General features: G+C 39.0%; 1 protein-coding gene across 1 annotated transcript in view; it reads left to right on the forward strand.

Annotated features, from left to right (window-relative positions):
* The first annotated feature begins 9,458 nt into the window (after positions 1-9,458).
* LOC150101280 (colorectal mutant cancer protein) overlaps positions 9,459-17,152 on the forward strand; it is a 499,737-nt gene continuing 492,043 nt past the window's right edge. Inside the window, exon 1 of the mRNA XM_090400857.1 lies at positions 9,459-10,259. Within this exon, the coding sequence (XP_090256983.1) occupies positions 10,141-10,259 (119 nt within the window). The 5' untranslated portion in view covers positions 9,459-10,140. The remainder of the gene's footprint in view (positions 10,260-17,152) is intronic.

Genomic DNA, 17,152 nt, shown 5'->3' on the forward strand with positions numbered 1-17,152 from the left:
GACGTCGAGATTTAAGGCGATTAGTACTTATATGTATGTGGGAGGTTTTCATATATTGTTAACAGGGGATTGCTGTTTATTTTTATTTTTGTTGTTGTGGTTTCTCACATTTTTATACGATGGACATCTTCCAAAAGCCTCGAAGAGAACAAAAATAATAGTCTGTGCGGGTTCGGTGGTGCAATATTACTCAAAGTTGCAAGGCAGTAGAGGGGGAGTGGTTTGACACAGCGTATTATTGTCCTAATCGTTGCATTTATTTGCGTGTCGATTTTCTTGATATGAGGACTGTTTAACCATACTGGTGAACAATATTCTGCTGAAGAGTATACTAGGCTCAAGTGGAGCATCGCGGTATAATAGCAGAAGAACCCCATGTAGAACCACACATATTGTATGATGTTATTACGGGTTCTGATCTTTAAAGAGATATTTTCCAGATGTGTTTTTTAAAAAAGTGTTCTATCCAAGGTAATAGCCATATATTTAGGGAAATCTTGGCGACACAGTGTTGTTTTGTTAAGCTGACCTGAAGTTTCTAATTTGGTGTTTAGGTGAAATGAGCTAACCTCGGTCTTATTGAGGTTTGGTGTTAGTCTCTATTTATAAAAGTATTCCCAAAAAGGTTCTAAGGTCATTTGTGAGAATGTCTTCAGTTACTTCGATGGTCCTATGTTGGGCGCCGTTGGCTATGTTATCAGCATAAGTAAATTTTCTTGACCTAGTTAGTTGACGGTAGATCAGATGTACATAAGTTGAATTTATTTATTTATGCTTTTGGCTACATGAAACTGGCAAGTGAAAAGTACAATCACAATTTCCAAAATCAAATGATGAAAATCTTAACATACAAAAGTTTATTACATAAAAGGCACAACCAGTTTTCTAAGTCTTTCTAATTTGTTTAAAATAAAGCAAAAGTAACTTGTCAGAATCAAGCCAGGGGCAATTATCGTCCTGCTGCACCAAGTATGACAAAGCTACATGTTCTCACAACACTTCACAACATAAATGTAGCTGTATCCGAGGTTTAATTAGAGAGCAGTTGTGTCTTGTGCGAGAAACTTGATCCATTAGAGGAGGCCCATTTCTCATTGCATTATTATCATCTAACATGAGTTCTGCTGATACCATGACGAGGGCTATGAGAGAGACTACGAGACCGTGATCTTCTGTATTATCAAGGTCCAGTCTGGAAAGCCAATCCAAGGCCTCATCCGTCACCTTGTGGATGTCCTCTAGGCCACCACCGTGAAATTGGCGCCTTGGGCAGTCATACACAATATAACTAATCCTCTGAGCCACAGGCGAACAATCACAAGGGAGATCTAACAGACCCCATTTATGTAGAAGGTAGCCACATCTGCCCTGATTAGTTCTGATCCTCTTTACTGACGACCAAATCTTCCTAGGCAGAGCAAAACCAGGCTGCAGAGCACAAGGATCTTTTACCAGGAAGCTGTTTGTTGGGAGATTGTTAGAGCAGTGTTCTCTCCATATGTCAGATACTGATGGCAGCACAGCTGAAGTGAGTTCGTTCATGGACCAGAGAGGCTTTCTAGATTTGAGAGGAAGACTAGGTGGATTTATGAGAATCTGGTGCAGGGGGAGGAGTGGATTGCTCTTTGCTTTATTAAATTCCTTAATCGAGGCTTGTCTCCTCCGTATGTTTGGTGGAGCAATGTTAGATAGTACAGGTAGCCAGGAGATAGAGGGGTGCTTCTCACTGTCCCACTAATTGTGTGCATGGTTGATTTTAGCTGGGCATCTATAATATTAGTGTGTGCACTTCTTTCCCACACAGGGGCACAATATTCTGCTGCAAAGAATGAGAGGGCTAGCGCAGATGACCTTAGGACTTCTGCACCACAACCCCAGCTTTTTCCACCAAGCCTTGAAATGATATTGTTTCTGGTTTAAATTTTATTATAGAGGTTGATGATGTGCGTTTTATAGGTTAGGCTTCTGTCCAGGCTCACTCCAAGATATTATGGGTGAGGCTCATGTTCCACCATTTTTCCACAGAAAGATTGAGTTGTTGATTCGTCTCTGCATTGTACAGGTGAAATACTGGGGACACTGTTTTTGTTGGTCTATTTTACTTTATTTTACTGGATTTGGCTTCAAGTACCACTGCTTGAAGTACTCTTCCAAGGTGTTCAGGTCTGTATTCAAGGTTGATTCTAGGTTGGCAAAGGAGGTGGATTGATGAAAGATCGCTAGGTCATCGGAGTACATATACTTGCTTGATTTGGTATGAGGTAGATCATACACATAGATGTTAAAAAGTAAAGGGGATAACACAGAGCCCTGAGGAAGACCGCTGTGAAGGAATCTGGGCCTGATCTTTTTTTTCTGCCAATATGGACCCGGATCTTTCTGTTGGAGAGAATAGATTCTAAAAGTTGAAATTTTTTTGCACTTTACAATATTCCATAGTTTTTTGGGGAGGCCCCTGATCCAGACAGTATCGGAACCTGATGTTAGGTCAATGAAAGTGGCTCCAGGTTTAAGTTTTTCTGGATGCCTGCTTCAATTTGAGTTGTCAGGGCCAGGACCTGGTCACAGCAACTTCTTCCTACTCTGAAGCCAGCTTGTTCAATCGGGAGAGCTCATGATGAGTGGTGAAATTCTTTTAAGGAGAATTCTTTCAAAGAGCTTAAAGGTGGTGCAAAGTAAGGAGATAGGTCGTAGGTTTTTCACATGATTTGGACCTTTCCTTGGCACAGTAATTATTTTGGCTTCTCACCACAGCTTTGGCAATTTCCCTGTCATGATAATTTCTGAGAAAAGGGCGGCCGGCCATGTTTAGCCATGCTGACCAAGGTGTTTTAGGAACTCAGGGAGGATGCCATCCACTCCTGCAGCTTTGCCATTCTTGGTGAGTTTTAAGGCTATTTGTACCTCTTCCCGAGATACTGGGTGTACGATTTCAGGAAGCTCGGGTTCCATCTTCAGGATTTGTCTGATGGAAGCTTGCACAGCAATTTTCCTGGTAGAGCTGGGATGAATCATGGAGATTTTCAATAAATGGTTAGCCATTTGATCAGGAGTTATCTCTGTTATTTTGTGTGTCGTTGGCTCTGCTCCACCTAATTTTCTCAGAAGTGACCAACTTCTCCCAGTTGAATAAGACTGGTGCTCATACTGAACCCTGCGGGAGCCCATTGTTCAGAGTTCTCAGTTTGCTCATTTTTTTCCCAATATTACATGAAACAGTCTGTCAAAAATCATGTTACCAATAAGTTTTATGATGGATTGGCATGGTATGACTTGTAACAACTTGTATAGCAACCCCTCCTTCCATACCGTGTTGTATGTGGCAGTAAGGTCAACAAACACAACAGAATTTTCAAATGTATCTGAAAGCCTGCTTCGATATGGGTAATAAAGCTTACTGTACAACTACCTAAAGCCAGCTGCTAAACAGGAATAACGTCAGATATTTTTGGCTCAATTCTGTTAAGCAGGAGTCTTTCGAGGAACTTATAACAGCAACTGAGGAGTGCATTTGGGTGATAGCTCTCTGCTTGATCTTGAGGCTTGTTGAGTTTTAATATGACTATTATTTTGGTTCTCTTAAAGGCTTTTAGAAGGTGTCCAACCTAAAAATTTGAGGAAAAACTTGTTAGCCATTGACGAGCATTTTTCTACAGTTAACCGGGAGTTTAGGATGGATACCATCAAAGCTTGATGATTTGCAGGTTATAACTCCTTGAAGGCCTCAGTTATTTCGACTGTGGTAAATTCTCTTGAAAATTTGGAACTATCGCCTGCGCTTTGTCGCAATTTTCAGTGTGATCTTTTAACCTCCCGTGTGTCTCGATGATCTTGAGGGGCTCTACACAGCGATGTTATTCGACAGGCAGTTTGATCTGGACTCACCAAAGGATCTTTACGAGTGATTGGGTTACTTCAACATGCTTTCTTTAATAGTCCCCATGCTTTTTTACTTGAATTTTTAAAGTCTAATTCCTCTGTGTCCATGCGATTAGCCTAGTGGCTATGCGCTTCGCAATCATATGCCTTGGGAAGGAGAATCCTAGGTCCGATTCCCGTCGGCGAGGAGGGGAGCTTAAGGAATTTCTTCAGCCATAGCCAAGTTATCTGGTCTTGGGCATGGATAGCAGGGTATTTCTCCCAGTTTATCTGTAGTTTTTCATCCCACATGCAAGCAAACCGTCCCCATAAACACACACAGATACAATCAAATATCGTGAAATAACAGATACAGTCATGGCGATCCGGCTGCATTTCTATGCCAGTAACCCCTCATTAGGAGGGGACTCAACTCGTCCTAGATGGATGAGAAGAATAGAATAGGAATTCCTCTGTAGTTTTCATTCGTTTTTCTCTGCGCTCATTATCAAGCTTCTGGAGGAATTCGTCAGCTATGGTGCAGTCACCAGATTCTAAATAGACTTGGTGTAGCTCTTCACAGACTTTATTCCAGCCAGGTATGTATTGCTTTCGGAAACCCCTTTGAATATACATCTTCGCTGTTGATATGACTGCTCCAATGAATCTGTTTTAGTTTTGACTCACAGGTGGTATCCATCTTACTATTTTATTCACTTCTCAAAAATCCTGCCAGTCTGCTTTTCTAAAATTCCATCTTGGTGGTGCAATGGACTACTGAGATGGAATTATCGGTGATTTTCCAAATTTTGGGTAAAAAATCAAAGGTCTTGGTTGTATTCTTCTTCCATGCAGCAGCCTTAAAGGTTCCTTTGCTTTGCATCAAATATTAAGATAAGATTATTTTGCTCAGCCTAGTATGTTAATGCTTCACCATTTCCATCATCAAAAAAAAAAAAAATCAGCTAACGCCTTTTATTCCCTTATAGGGAGTAGGTAGGCCATTATACACTATCTAGCTTTTGGAGAGTGAGTGGGCAGTTCAATCTCCATTGGTAGCCAATCAGAGATAGCTGGCCCCTGTCTATGACTAATTATAGCAGCCACTGATGAAGAGGCTGGCAAACAAGTGCTGCCATCTCTTGGTACCTGATCCTAACAATATATGTCACTGTCTGAAATAATGTGGGTACTATGGTCGATTTTCTTCAGTTTACGGGATGAAAAACCCGAGTTTCCGGGAGGAAAAACCCGCTTGACCGTGCCTGAGATCGATTAACTAGGGAACCGGTCGAAGGAAGGCTTAGAAAAAGTTCCTCTAGTCGGCGACTAGCCTTGAACTTAAGTCAAACTTCGAGCGACCAAGGGCAGAGAACGCAAGCTCCGCTTCCACTGAGCTACACCGGCCTTCATTTCCATCATTATTATTGTAATTCCACAAGATGTGATGGCTGTTAAAATACCCTATGTAAATAGTAGGATGGGGAAATACTGGAATTATTTCAGGTAGCCATTCTACCTGGGGAGGCTTGTTGATGTTAACTACTGTGAGATTGTCAATTTTCGCTGTGATAGTGTGTATATTCTGATTAATACATGCTGATATTAAGCGAGCATTCTCTGTATTATTGCATACGTAAGTTGCACAGCCATGAGCTTGGTGATGTGCAGCTCATAGCCTGCAATTTTTCCTCTAGATTTCAATTGTTGTTCATTATCTGTGTGCGTCTCTTGAATGAAAGCTACGTATCTATCAACTTCTCGAACGATTCTTGAGAGATATTGATTTTAGCATAGCTGATTCCTTCAGCGTTGATAAATCCGGAAATTAGCACCCAGTTTTCTTTTCTTGTAGTCCCGAAAAGAACTGTTTTTTGATTGTGTTGCTTGTGATTTCATATGTCAATAGCCAGGAGATCGTTAAGATAGGTCTGACTGCCAGCAGTTGTCTAGCTCATTTAGCATTACCCATGGTGCACCACATGGAGGTGAGCTAGAAATAAACCCCGGTTGCTAGTGAGGAAGAAATGAACCACCATATAGTAAATGTGAGCCGAAAATAGGAATCATAATGGGAGACTAATTATCCACATATTGTTTGTTAGCAGTAGAATCTCATGAAAAGAATAAAAATAACGTGATTGAGTTGTTGCGGGACAACTTCCTCATGTGATAGAAGGGACTCTAGGTCAAATTGTGTTAGATTTGATTAATAATGTCAGAGGGCGTTTCAGTTAAAGACGTAACTATTCTGCCTCCAGTTTGTGACTGTGATCATGCTGTTATCACTTGGGAAGTGACTAAGTTTATGATGTTCCATTCAGAAAAGGTTATTCTGAGTTTAATGAAAGTTGAGGAGTATTCTGAGTTTAAATGGAATGGGATCGGTTGCTGGATGGGAAGAATTTAATTTAGTATCCTGGGCTGCAATGCTACCAGCCCAAATTACACGTAAATCATGCGTTACCCCCACTACTTTATGTGTGGGGTCACGGCAAGTGGTGCAATCTGCACTGACTGCAGCTCCAGCGTTCAGTATACTAGCCAGTTCTAATAGTAGCCCTAGTTCATATAGCACATTGTCTATTGCAAAATAAATTATATAAAATACTATCGAGCGGTATTGTATTACAAACAAAAAAATAACAGTTTCTAGATAAATATATAAAAATTTAAGAATGGCGATAATAAATCATTACCTTTCATTTTATACTGGGGGAATGCAGGGCTGCAGCCCTTATGGATGAGCCACTACTGATTATTATTATTATACTGAGGGCGCTGTGTAGGCATACGAACGGTCGCACGGTGATATCGCTGCTCCAGTTTTTTATAGTTTTAAAGTGGTTCCAACTCCTGTTTTAAGTAGAAAGTGCTCCCAAGTAACCCTACTTATCACGCCGAAGACGGTGATATAAAATTCAACGAGATCGGCTAAGACGAAACCAAATTTTGAAGTGTTGAAAAGGGAACAGAGAGGACCGTGGTCAACAACCAGCGAAGAACAAAGGACGTCGCCATCTTTATAATCACGCCTCACTGCCTAAGGGAAGAAAGGTGAGTCATGAAGTGTATCAAATGCCTGGAGGAGTTATCGTCCAACGGAAATAATATAACTTGTACGAAATGCAGTAGGATTCTACACTTAAAATGTGCCAGCTTTTCAGAAACAACCGGGCAACATAAATATGAACCGGATGTAACACGTGAGGACTGGAAGTGTGTAATCTGCATGAGGAACAAAGAAACGCATGTAAGGCAGCCACCTACGATGCAGCCGATTATACCGGAAGCAAAATCAGATGACGAACTGTACAGACAAAAAAACGCAGGTGAGTCCTATAATTTAAACTCTTTAAGTATACTAATAGAAAACGGTCTAGTGACTATAAAAGCCAGCTTAGTAGATCTTGTGCAAGAACTCTTTAAGAAACAGAACGAACAAATAACAAAAAAATCTAGCGAATATGAAGATTTGGTCAAACATAATAATCTAGCAGTGATAGAAGGGTTGCAAACGGTAAAAGACATTAAAATTAGCATTAACGCACTAAAAGACAGGCAACACAATTTGATGAAAGAGACATCCGAACTCCGTCAAGAACTTCATTCTATAAAACTACAATACGAACGTTTAAATCAGCAACAACATAAAAAAGATCTTGTCATAAACGGTCTTTCTGAAACTGCACCTACAGAAAACATCAGAGACTTGGTTTTAAAATTAGGACATGTAATTGATATCCCCCTACAGCTTATCGACATTCAGACCCCAAATCGGATTCCTAGGAAGAACAAAAACCAAGGCTTCCCACGACCTGCACCAGTCATAATTCGTCTTAAGAGCAAGTCCATAAGAGACAATCTCATAAAAGCCAGCAGGCAGAAAAAACCAGTTGCCAAGGACTTGAACGCACAGCAAGACAATACACCAATCTTCCTCTCCAAATATTTAACACCATTCAACCAGAATCTGCTGTACCAAACAAGAAAAGCAAAAATGGAAAAAAATTACCAATTTTTGTGGACCAGAGATGTCAAGATATTCATAAGGAAGTCACAAACTTCAAAGCCGATACAAATTAAAAGCACAGAAGACATAGAAAGGCTGCCACTGTGAAGTAAAAAGCCTCCTAAACAGTTCAAAAAGAAGCCCACAATAAAAAAAGAACGTGAACCATCAAGACAGATGCAATAACAGAGGATATATCGGCAATTTCACTTTGATCCGACCTTTCAGATCATTCATTTGACCTCCCAAAGATCTGCCTACTTCCTACACAGCAACCAAATCAATAACAAATATATACTGTATGTCTTCTACAAATATTTCCATGGGAAATGTTCATCCGAAATTGAATCAATATTTTCCCCACTTAGTAGTAAGCTCATTGGAACATGTGCAGCTGCTGTTCAACTTTCCTACACAGTGCACCTCGAAAACCCACAGAACAAGTTTCTTCTCCTTCTCCTTCGTCCCTGCCACTGCTATACCATGGAACAGTCTTCTCCTTGATGTGTTCCCTAGGGAATACAATCTACAGTCATTCAAATCTAATATGAACAAGTACCGTCTTTCCCAACCCATAAAGGGTACTAATGTACTCGAGGTTCATATATATATATGTATGATTATTATTTTATTATTACTGACACCTTCAGGGAGTCCAAAGACTCATCGAGTGAGGGCACCTACTCTACAGCTCTCTGTCTCCACCACCCAATCACCCAATACACCAATGCCATCTATTGCATTGTATGAAAAATACTAGTAGTGGTAGTATTTTTCATAGACAATCAAACTTTCCTCTATATATATATATATATATATATATATATATATATATATATATATATATATATATATAAAACATATAGGTAAGAAACAAAAAAGCAGTAAGAAAATAAGTTTCCATACTTTGTTTAGGGATATATGTGTGTGTGTGTATAAAATCAGCTAATGGCTTTTATTCCCTTATATTTGGTAGGTGAGGCTATTTTAGCCTGATGTAACATTTTGAGACTGAGTGGTCATTTCAATCTCCACCAGTAGCTAAACAGAGATAGTTGGCACAATATCATTATTAATTTTAGGCGCCAGTCAGTAAAGAGAGGTAAACAAATGTTGAGAATGTGTGGCCCTTATTCCTATAATGATATCTTATTGTCTGAAAAAACGTGAATTCTGCTGTTAATTTTCTTGAATTTACGAGACAAAAACTCAAGTTTTCTAGAGAAAAACCTGCTTACCCGTGCGAGAGATCGACTTACTCCGAAACAGGTCGGAGTTAGGCTTAGAAAAAGTTCCTTTAGTCTGCGACTATAACTGAACCTGTCTTTCTCTGCCCAGCCTAGTGCTGAAGAAGCAATATTTTAATTACTATAATCCGGCCCCACTCGCAAAAAACTTACAACTGAATTGTTTAAATGAGTATTATTTTGAAGTATTCTTTCCATACTTTCCACACTGAAAAAGCTAAAGAGATATAGTTCTCAGACTTCGTATTTATGTTATTTTGATCCAGTTCATTTTTAGTTCATCAAACCTTACATAGGTGGGGCTATATAGAGTTCAGAAGCGAATAGTTACATCACGAAGTGGTTTTCAGTTTTATATCCTAATATTTATAAAATAAAAAGAGAAATACATATTACAGTATTGTTTGTTTTCTGTATCGTGGAAATACAGTATCTGCGTGGTATTAAATGATCGTGGTGCATCGCGACATGATTGCAATTAGTATGCGGTATTCGAAAGGACTTTGGAAAACGTGCTTATTTCACATTATTAAGGTGTAGAATCATGTTTCACGTCATGCCAATTTCTCATGTTTACTGCCGCCTCTCTCGAAAAAGACTATGCACTTCACAGAACGAAAAAGAAAAAAAAAAGCGTAATTTGTATGCAAATACATTTAGTAGAGATCCTTTTCAGAAGGTTTTCTAAGTAATTTTTTTGAAAGAGCAAATGTTTTGATTGGAAAACTATTTTTTTGAGTAATAGTAAAATTTTACTACAGAAGAAGAAGAAGATGGATAAATCTTTAAGTGAGGAAGAAGAGGGCTGGAATTGTATTAAGTGGAAGTTAAATTTTGCTTATGTTGACATTCAATTTTGAGCATTTAATATTTGTTTTCTTTTGGAAGCAGGCATGTTGATTCGTATTAGTAATAAGAATTTTAATTCTTATTAAGATAGTAATCAAAAGCTAGGTTTGATATGAGACTATCATTAAAAGTATGTTGTGTAATTGTTGAATTTGTGAAAACGTAGATACTGCGATGGCTAGCGATGCTAACAGTGATTCCAGCGGCAGCGATTCAGGTTCTACGCCAGAAGAAGAGCGAATTAGACGGCTGTTTCAAACTTGTGACGGAAATGGAGATGGTTTTATTGATAGGCAAGTATTACGTTTTTTCTACAATGCCCTAAGAATCCGTGAGTAAAAAAGCCAATGATATTTAAACAGGGGGCACTCCTAAACAGAAGCAGACAAAATAGCCGTAAATATAATAATATTACGTTTATTATTATTATTATTATTTATTTATTTATTTCTGGAGTTCCATTTTTAATATTATTTTGGACAGTGTCTCTTTTAATAAGTGGTTAGAAATGGACAATGAGTATTTGGCACTGGTAAGAAGTGCCCTGTGACATCAAAAAGTAGCACATTGATGACAAGAGACTAAGAGAACGAAAATAAACACACACATATACATACATACATAAGAAAGCTGCCATTTACTTTTTATATTATTATTACATTGTGAATACGTTGAAGGGGGAAGGGATATGTAGTGCTAATAATTTGTACACAAGAGCCTCTAAGAATTGAATTTGATCTACTTTCTGCTCATTATAACTTAAGTGGTCTGTTTGTGTGTGTGTGGGGGGGGATGGTGCTGCCAGTTTAGGAGTTTGTGTTTTGGACTTATGATTACAGGCATGATAGTATTATATTATATCAGTGAGACTGCATGTCACAGTGCAGAGAAGTTGATATGGTGTGATGATGATAATGGAATTGAGGGTATTGGATGATATTAGCAAAGACAATGCAAAAGATAACCGAGGCTGTTGAATTAAGGAAGTTCTTTATGAACCATGATTTGTTGACCGCACATGTGGATTATTGTAGAAAATCGCAGTAGAATATTGCAGAAAATATCTGGCCTGAGTGGTTAGCGTATCCACTCTCCAGCCAACAGGCTGCGAGTTTGAAACCTGCCTTGGGCATGGATGTTTGTGGTGGTGGCGCCGGCATTGGTGTAGTTGCGGTTTATTGTAGTTGGTGGATTGAGTGGTGGAGACAGAGAGTTGTAGAGTAGGTGCCCTCCCTCAATGATTCTTTGGATTCTTGGAGGTGTAACGTAATAATAATAATAATCATAATAGTCCCACAGCTTTCAGAATAATACTGAAGGGTAAGAAAAAGTGCAGAGGCAAGGGACTGAGATATCCATACTCAGAATATTGATTTTGAGGATAGATTAAGAGAGTATGAATGTCAGACTTAAGTGACTAAGTGGAAAAGAGGGAATATAACAGACATAAGCTGTTGAAACAGGATAGATAGGATAGATTACAGATAGATTTTCTACCATATACGAAAGAAATTTCAGTATATTGTAGGAAAGAAAAGAACAAGAGGGCACTCCTGGAAGGTTTGTAACAGTGAAATCAGCAAGGTCACAAAATCAAATTTTAATATGTTGTTGGAAGAAATGGCAAGTGCACTGATCAGTGAATTTAAAAAGTGTAGTAGGCATTGTGCTAGCAAGAGTGACTCTGATGAAACTTTGGACTCTCCAAGGACTGTAATTAATAGTAATATATCAGAATTAGATATCATCATCAGTGCCTAATATGTTACCTTCAGTGAGTATACAGAATTCTATGACAGCACTGCTGTATTAAATTTATATTATTACCACCACCTTATGAATAGTTTTCTTTCAAATTAATCTGTAATTGTCCATTCTCCAATATTTTCAGGTTTTATACTTGTCTTTTAAGGCATTATCGACTGCATCAAACCCACCTAGATCAGTCTTCTTGTTTGCCATTTGCCTGCCCATCCTCACACAAAAACTTTTTTTGTTAACCTTTCCTTTCCCATTCTCTTTAAGTAGCTGTACTACCTTAGGTTAGCTCTGCTCACACATGAATGTTAATTATTATTATTACTATTATCTGAGATCTCCAGGGATTGAAGGACTCATCAAGGGAGATCACCCAAACCAGCTATCATACTTTCTCATAAACTCATTCACACTAAATGCACTCTCACCACTTCAACAGGCAAAAACTGTTCTGCTCACTCACTGCTCTGGGAGAGAAAAATCTAGCTCTCATCCCTTTCTCAACTGCACACAAACTTAACTTCCACAGATGCCCCCCCCCCCCTTGTCTTCTCTCCACCTTCCATATAATGAAAATTTTTATCACTCAATAACCATTCACACTCTCAGAAGTTTCGCCTCCTTTTCTTCTGTCACATATACTCTGAATCCATAAGCTCATAAGCTATGAAATATTGTCCCAATATCATCTTTATTACTGTTCTGCACCCTTTCAACATCTTTATAACCTCCAAATCCAGGAGATCAAATATGCACACAGTAATCCAGTTGCAGTCACATCAAGGCCTTGTAAAGAGGCAAAATGATTTCTGTATCCTTACATGTCAATGTTTGTTTCAACACTGCAATTATCCTCTGAGTTGTATTTGCAGTTTTTGCAGCGTGACCTCTGAACTTCAAATTTCTGTCCACCATAACTACAAGATGTCTACTGGTCAATTTCTTTAAGCATAATCCCACCAATATCTCATCATGTCAATGCACAGACCTTTACACTTTTGTCTACACTTCCAACTTATTTAAATCATTCTGTAGGTGCTGTATATCGGTAACATTCCTAATTATCTTGCCTATTGTTGCATCATCAGCAAACAGTTGAACATCTTGATGTTGATGAGTTGTGACGGAGAGCCAAAATCATGAATGGTGTTGGTGGAGCTATGTGAGGAGAAGGGAGTGGAGTTTGTATGGCATGTGTTTGAGGGAAGAATGAAATTATACAGGAGTGATGGGTTGTATTTAAATAGCTTTGGAGTGAGTGTGCTGGATGAAAGTATTGTGTGGAAGTACAGTGTGTGTGATGCATGCCAGAGATCAGAAGGAAGAGATGAAGAGAAAAATCAAGAGAGTGGTACTGAAGAGACAGCAGTGCTTGGCAGTGGAAACAGTGGTGTGAGAGAGGAAGAGAGAATGGGAATACAAGAGGAACAGGGAAACGGGGGGGGGAGAGCTCAAAGCGGACAAGGAGACATGGCATAGAGAGAGTGAATGTTGAAAGTGCAGTGAATGTATATGAAGCAATGTGGGTGGAGAAGTGGAGACTGAGGAAGTATATGTGGTAAGCAGTGATAAAGGTGATTTGGCAGGTGTAGTGGTGAAATCACAACCAACATATTGCTTGGATAGGACTGGATATATAGACCTAAAAATGAGCTGTTGTGTTTGTTTACAGATGCCAGAAGTATCAGAAATAAAGGGAATGAAATGGCTTCAGTGATTGCATTTATTCGCTCCCAAATCATTGGAATAACTGAAACATGGTTGAATGAAGATGATATCGTAACGGGAATAAAAATAAAAGGGTACAGTATTTTTCGTGAGGATAGAAAGGGCAGGAAGGGAGGGGAAGTGCTGCTGATAATAGCAGGGGAATTAAGTCCACATAAGGTAGACATGAAAGGGGGAAATAGTGGCAATGGTTATGAGGCAGTGTGGTATAACATGGAGGTTGAGAGGAAGACATATTTAGTTCGATGTTGCTATAGGCCTGGGAATGTGGAAGGTGGTGATAAAGAAATGTATAAACAACTTGGATTAGTGAACAAAGGAAGGGTAATTATTATGGGTGATTTCAGTTATGGCGATATAGCATTTGGGAATAAGGAAAGTGAATTTCTCGAGTTCGTGAGAGATAACTATCTCAAACAGCATGTAAAGAAAGGCATACGAGGATCAAGAGTTCAAGATCTCATCATTTCATCAAAGGATGTAATTGATAGAGGGGTTTCACATTTTCCTCCAGTTGGTGAAAGTGATCATGAAGTATTCACCTGTGTCGTGGCTAGTCATATGCAGGCTTTTGCGAGGAAAGGATATATGTGGAATTATAAGGCTGGTGATTATGACAAGCTTAGGAGACAACTTCGAGCGATAACATGGAATGAGGAGTTGAGTGGTAAGGAAATAAATACTGCATGGGAACTTACAAAGAAATACATAACAGCATCAATGTATGAATGTATCCCAAAGGCTAAAAGACTGAATAAGGTTGGTATAAAATGGATGAATGTGAAGCTTAAGCATGAAATCTGGAAAAAGAAAGTCCTTTGGAGGAAGTGCAAGATGAATAATGGTAATCAGTCACATGAAGAATATAAAGAACAAGCCAGGAGAGTGACTCAGTAAGGAAAACAAAAGTAGAGTATGAGCAGAAATTGGCAAATCAGGCTAAGGAAAACCCTAGAGAGTTTTTTAGATATGTGGCAAGTAGAAGGAAGAATGATCATGGAAAGATGAAGTTAAGGGATGAAAGTGGTAGAATGGTAACTGAGAAGACATTGTTGAGGTATTCAGTGAGGTATTTGAGGAAATAAATAACCTTGATGTTAATAAGGCGATAGGATTTGATGAAATATCACCACACATGTTAAGAGAATGTTCCAGGGAACTGGCAGTAGCATTGGCATGCCTGTTGAACAAGAGTTTTGCAACAGCACAGGCTCCAAGGGAGTGGAAGGAGAATAAAATTGTTCCACTGCATAAAGCAGTGATAAGGCTGTAGCTTCAAATTATAGACCGGTCTGTATATCTGGAGTTATGATGAAGCCTGGAGAGGATTGGTGAGTAGTAGGATACATAAATGGATTGATAACAGCAGTATTCTCTTTGGTTATCAGCATGGGTTTGTTAAGGGGAGATCGTGTTTCACTAACTTACTTATGTACTATAACAAGGTGACAAATACCTTGGACAGAGGAAATGCATATACAGTGGTGTACTTGGATTTTGTAAAGGCTTTTGATAGACTGCCACATGACAAGCTCTTAAATAAATTGAAAGAGATGGGATTGGATAACAGACGTCTGTGTTGGATCAGTTAGATAGGTATCTAACTGGCTGTCAGATAGGTATTAGAACGTTGTATATGGGGCTGTATCTCGAAAGAGAAAGGTCACCAGTGGTGTGCCATAGGGGTCAGTTTTGGGGCCATTGTTCAATTTGTATGTTAATGATATTGGGTTTAACTAGTGATATCCAGCTGTTTGCAGATGATGCAAAACTGGGGAGAGCAATGCCCAGTCAGGCATATGTTAATGCCTTACAAGAGGACTCGAATAAATTGCATGAATGGGCAGGTAAGTGGAACTGTCAGTTCAGTGTTGCCAAGTGTAAGGTTTTGAGATTTGGTAAGCAATAAGCAACAATGGGATGCCAAGTATACACTTGGTGGGGAAACTTTAACAGAAGTAGAAGAGATGAGAGATCTAGGAGTGATGGTGGACAAGGACCTGAAATTCAGGGGCCAAATTGCACAAGTTGTGAAGACATCGCATCGAATAATGGCAATGTTGCAGGGAACCCTGACATGCAGAAGTAGAGAGGTTATGATTTCATTGTATAAGGCCTTGATCAGGCCTCATATGGATTATTGTGCACGGATTTGGTCGCCAGGTTTTCATGGTGACGAGGATATGTTGGAAAGGGTACAGAGAAGATTCAAAAAGGTAGTCAGTGGTCTTTGGAATGTGAAGTACGAGGACAGATTGAGAGAATGTAAGTTGCAGAGCCTCATGACTAGGAGGAAGAGGGGGGGATATGATTGAGGCATATAAACTGGTCAGGGGTTGTTATCAGGTAGACATGGAAGAGAATTTTCATAGAATTGGAGAGGAAGTAGAACAAGAGGCCACTGCTGGAAATTGTATAAGGAGGGTGTGAGCAAAGGAGTGAGAAGCAGGTTCTTTGCATGGAGGGTGGTTGGTGAGTGGAATGCATTGCCTGAGTGTGTTGTGGATGTGGACACATTGAATCAGTTTAAGACACGGTTGGATGAGCATCGTAATAGTGAGCTCCCACGATGAGTCTCTGATTCCATGGAGGTCGGGTGTTAATAATAATAATCTCCTGTTAGTTCTTTCCTAATATCATTAACATATAGATTGAACAACAACAACAGTGGTTCAAGGACTGATCCTTGCGGTACACCACTGGTCACCTTAAATTTAGTAGATTCATATCCCCCATATACCACTTTCTGATACAGTCTGTCAGCCACCAACTTATCCATGCAAATAGTTTATATTCCAGTTCCCTGTTCTCCAGTTTATGCAACAGCTTTTCATGGGGTATTCTATCAAATTTAGAATACTAAGTTAACGAAGTCCAAGAGTATCAAAGTGTATTAGTTCCCTTTATCCAACTCAGCTGCAATATTATTATGAAAGATGAATAAGTAAAGCCATACTGTTCTTTGCAAAGTATTTTTTGCTAATTGTGCCATTTTCATATGTGAGTTCTTACCATCGTCTCCAAAATCTTCACCATCACCCCAGAAATGGATGTAATGATGATATAAAGTTCCTTTCTCCTAATTTTCTCAGAATTCTCATGGGCAGTTACTACTATTGCATCAACTGACATATTTCTAACTTATGTCACAGTAATAGATTCATAATTTCAGATTACTTTGAATTGTATTGTATTGTATATTACTAGTTTGGCTGAACTTAATAATAATTTGAAATAAACAGTTATAACACATGTAAGGGAAATTAGAATATTTTAAAATCTTCTATATGTTTTGCGCACTGTAACATGAGCATTATTCAGGGAGAAAGCAAAAGTATTTTATGCAACATTCAATATGTGAACACGAGAATGAGTAAAACAGTTTGAGTATACTTCAAGTGTCTCAGTCACAGCTGTGTTGAAGATGTGAATATTATTATTATTATTCCTGACACCTCCAAGGAGTTTGAAGACACATCACGGGAGGACACCTACAACTTTCTCAGCTGATACCACTGTCTCAGCCACTACACCAAACCTCTACTACGAGTCATCTCCATCAATGCCATCTACCACCCACCTCCACCACAATTGGTATTCTATGTCTGTAAATTGTGTGTTCTGAACGGCCGATTTGTCTGTATGCGGGATGAAAAACCCAAGTTTCCGGGAGAAAAAACCCTGCTACTTCCATATGAGA

The sequence above is a fragment of the Typopeltis vanoorti genome, chromosome 11 (assembly GCF_054136105.1).
Source record: "Typopeltis vanoorti isolate ZY-2024b chromosome 11, IOZ_Tvanoo_1.0, whole genome shotgun sequence".
NCBI classification, from domain to species: Eukaryota; Metazoa; Arthropoda; class Arachnida; order Uropygi; family Thelyphonidae; genus Typopeltis; species Typopeltis vanoorti.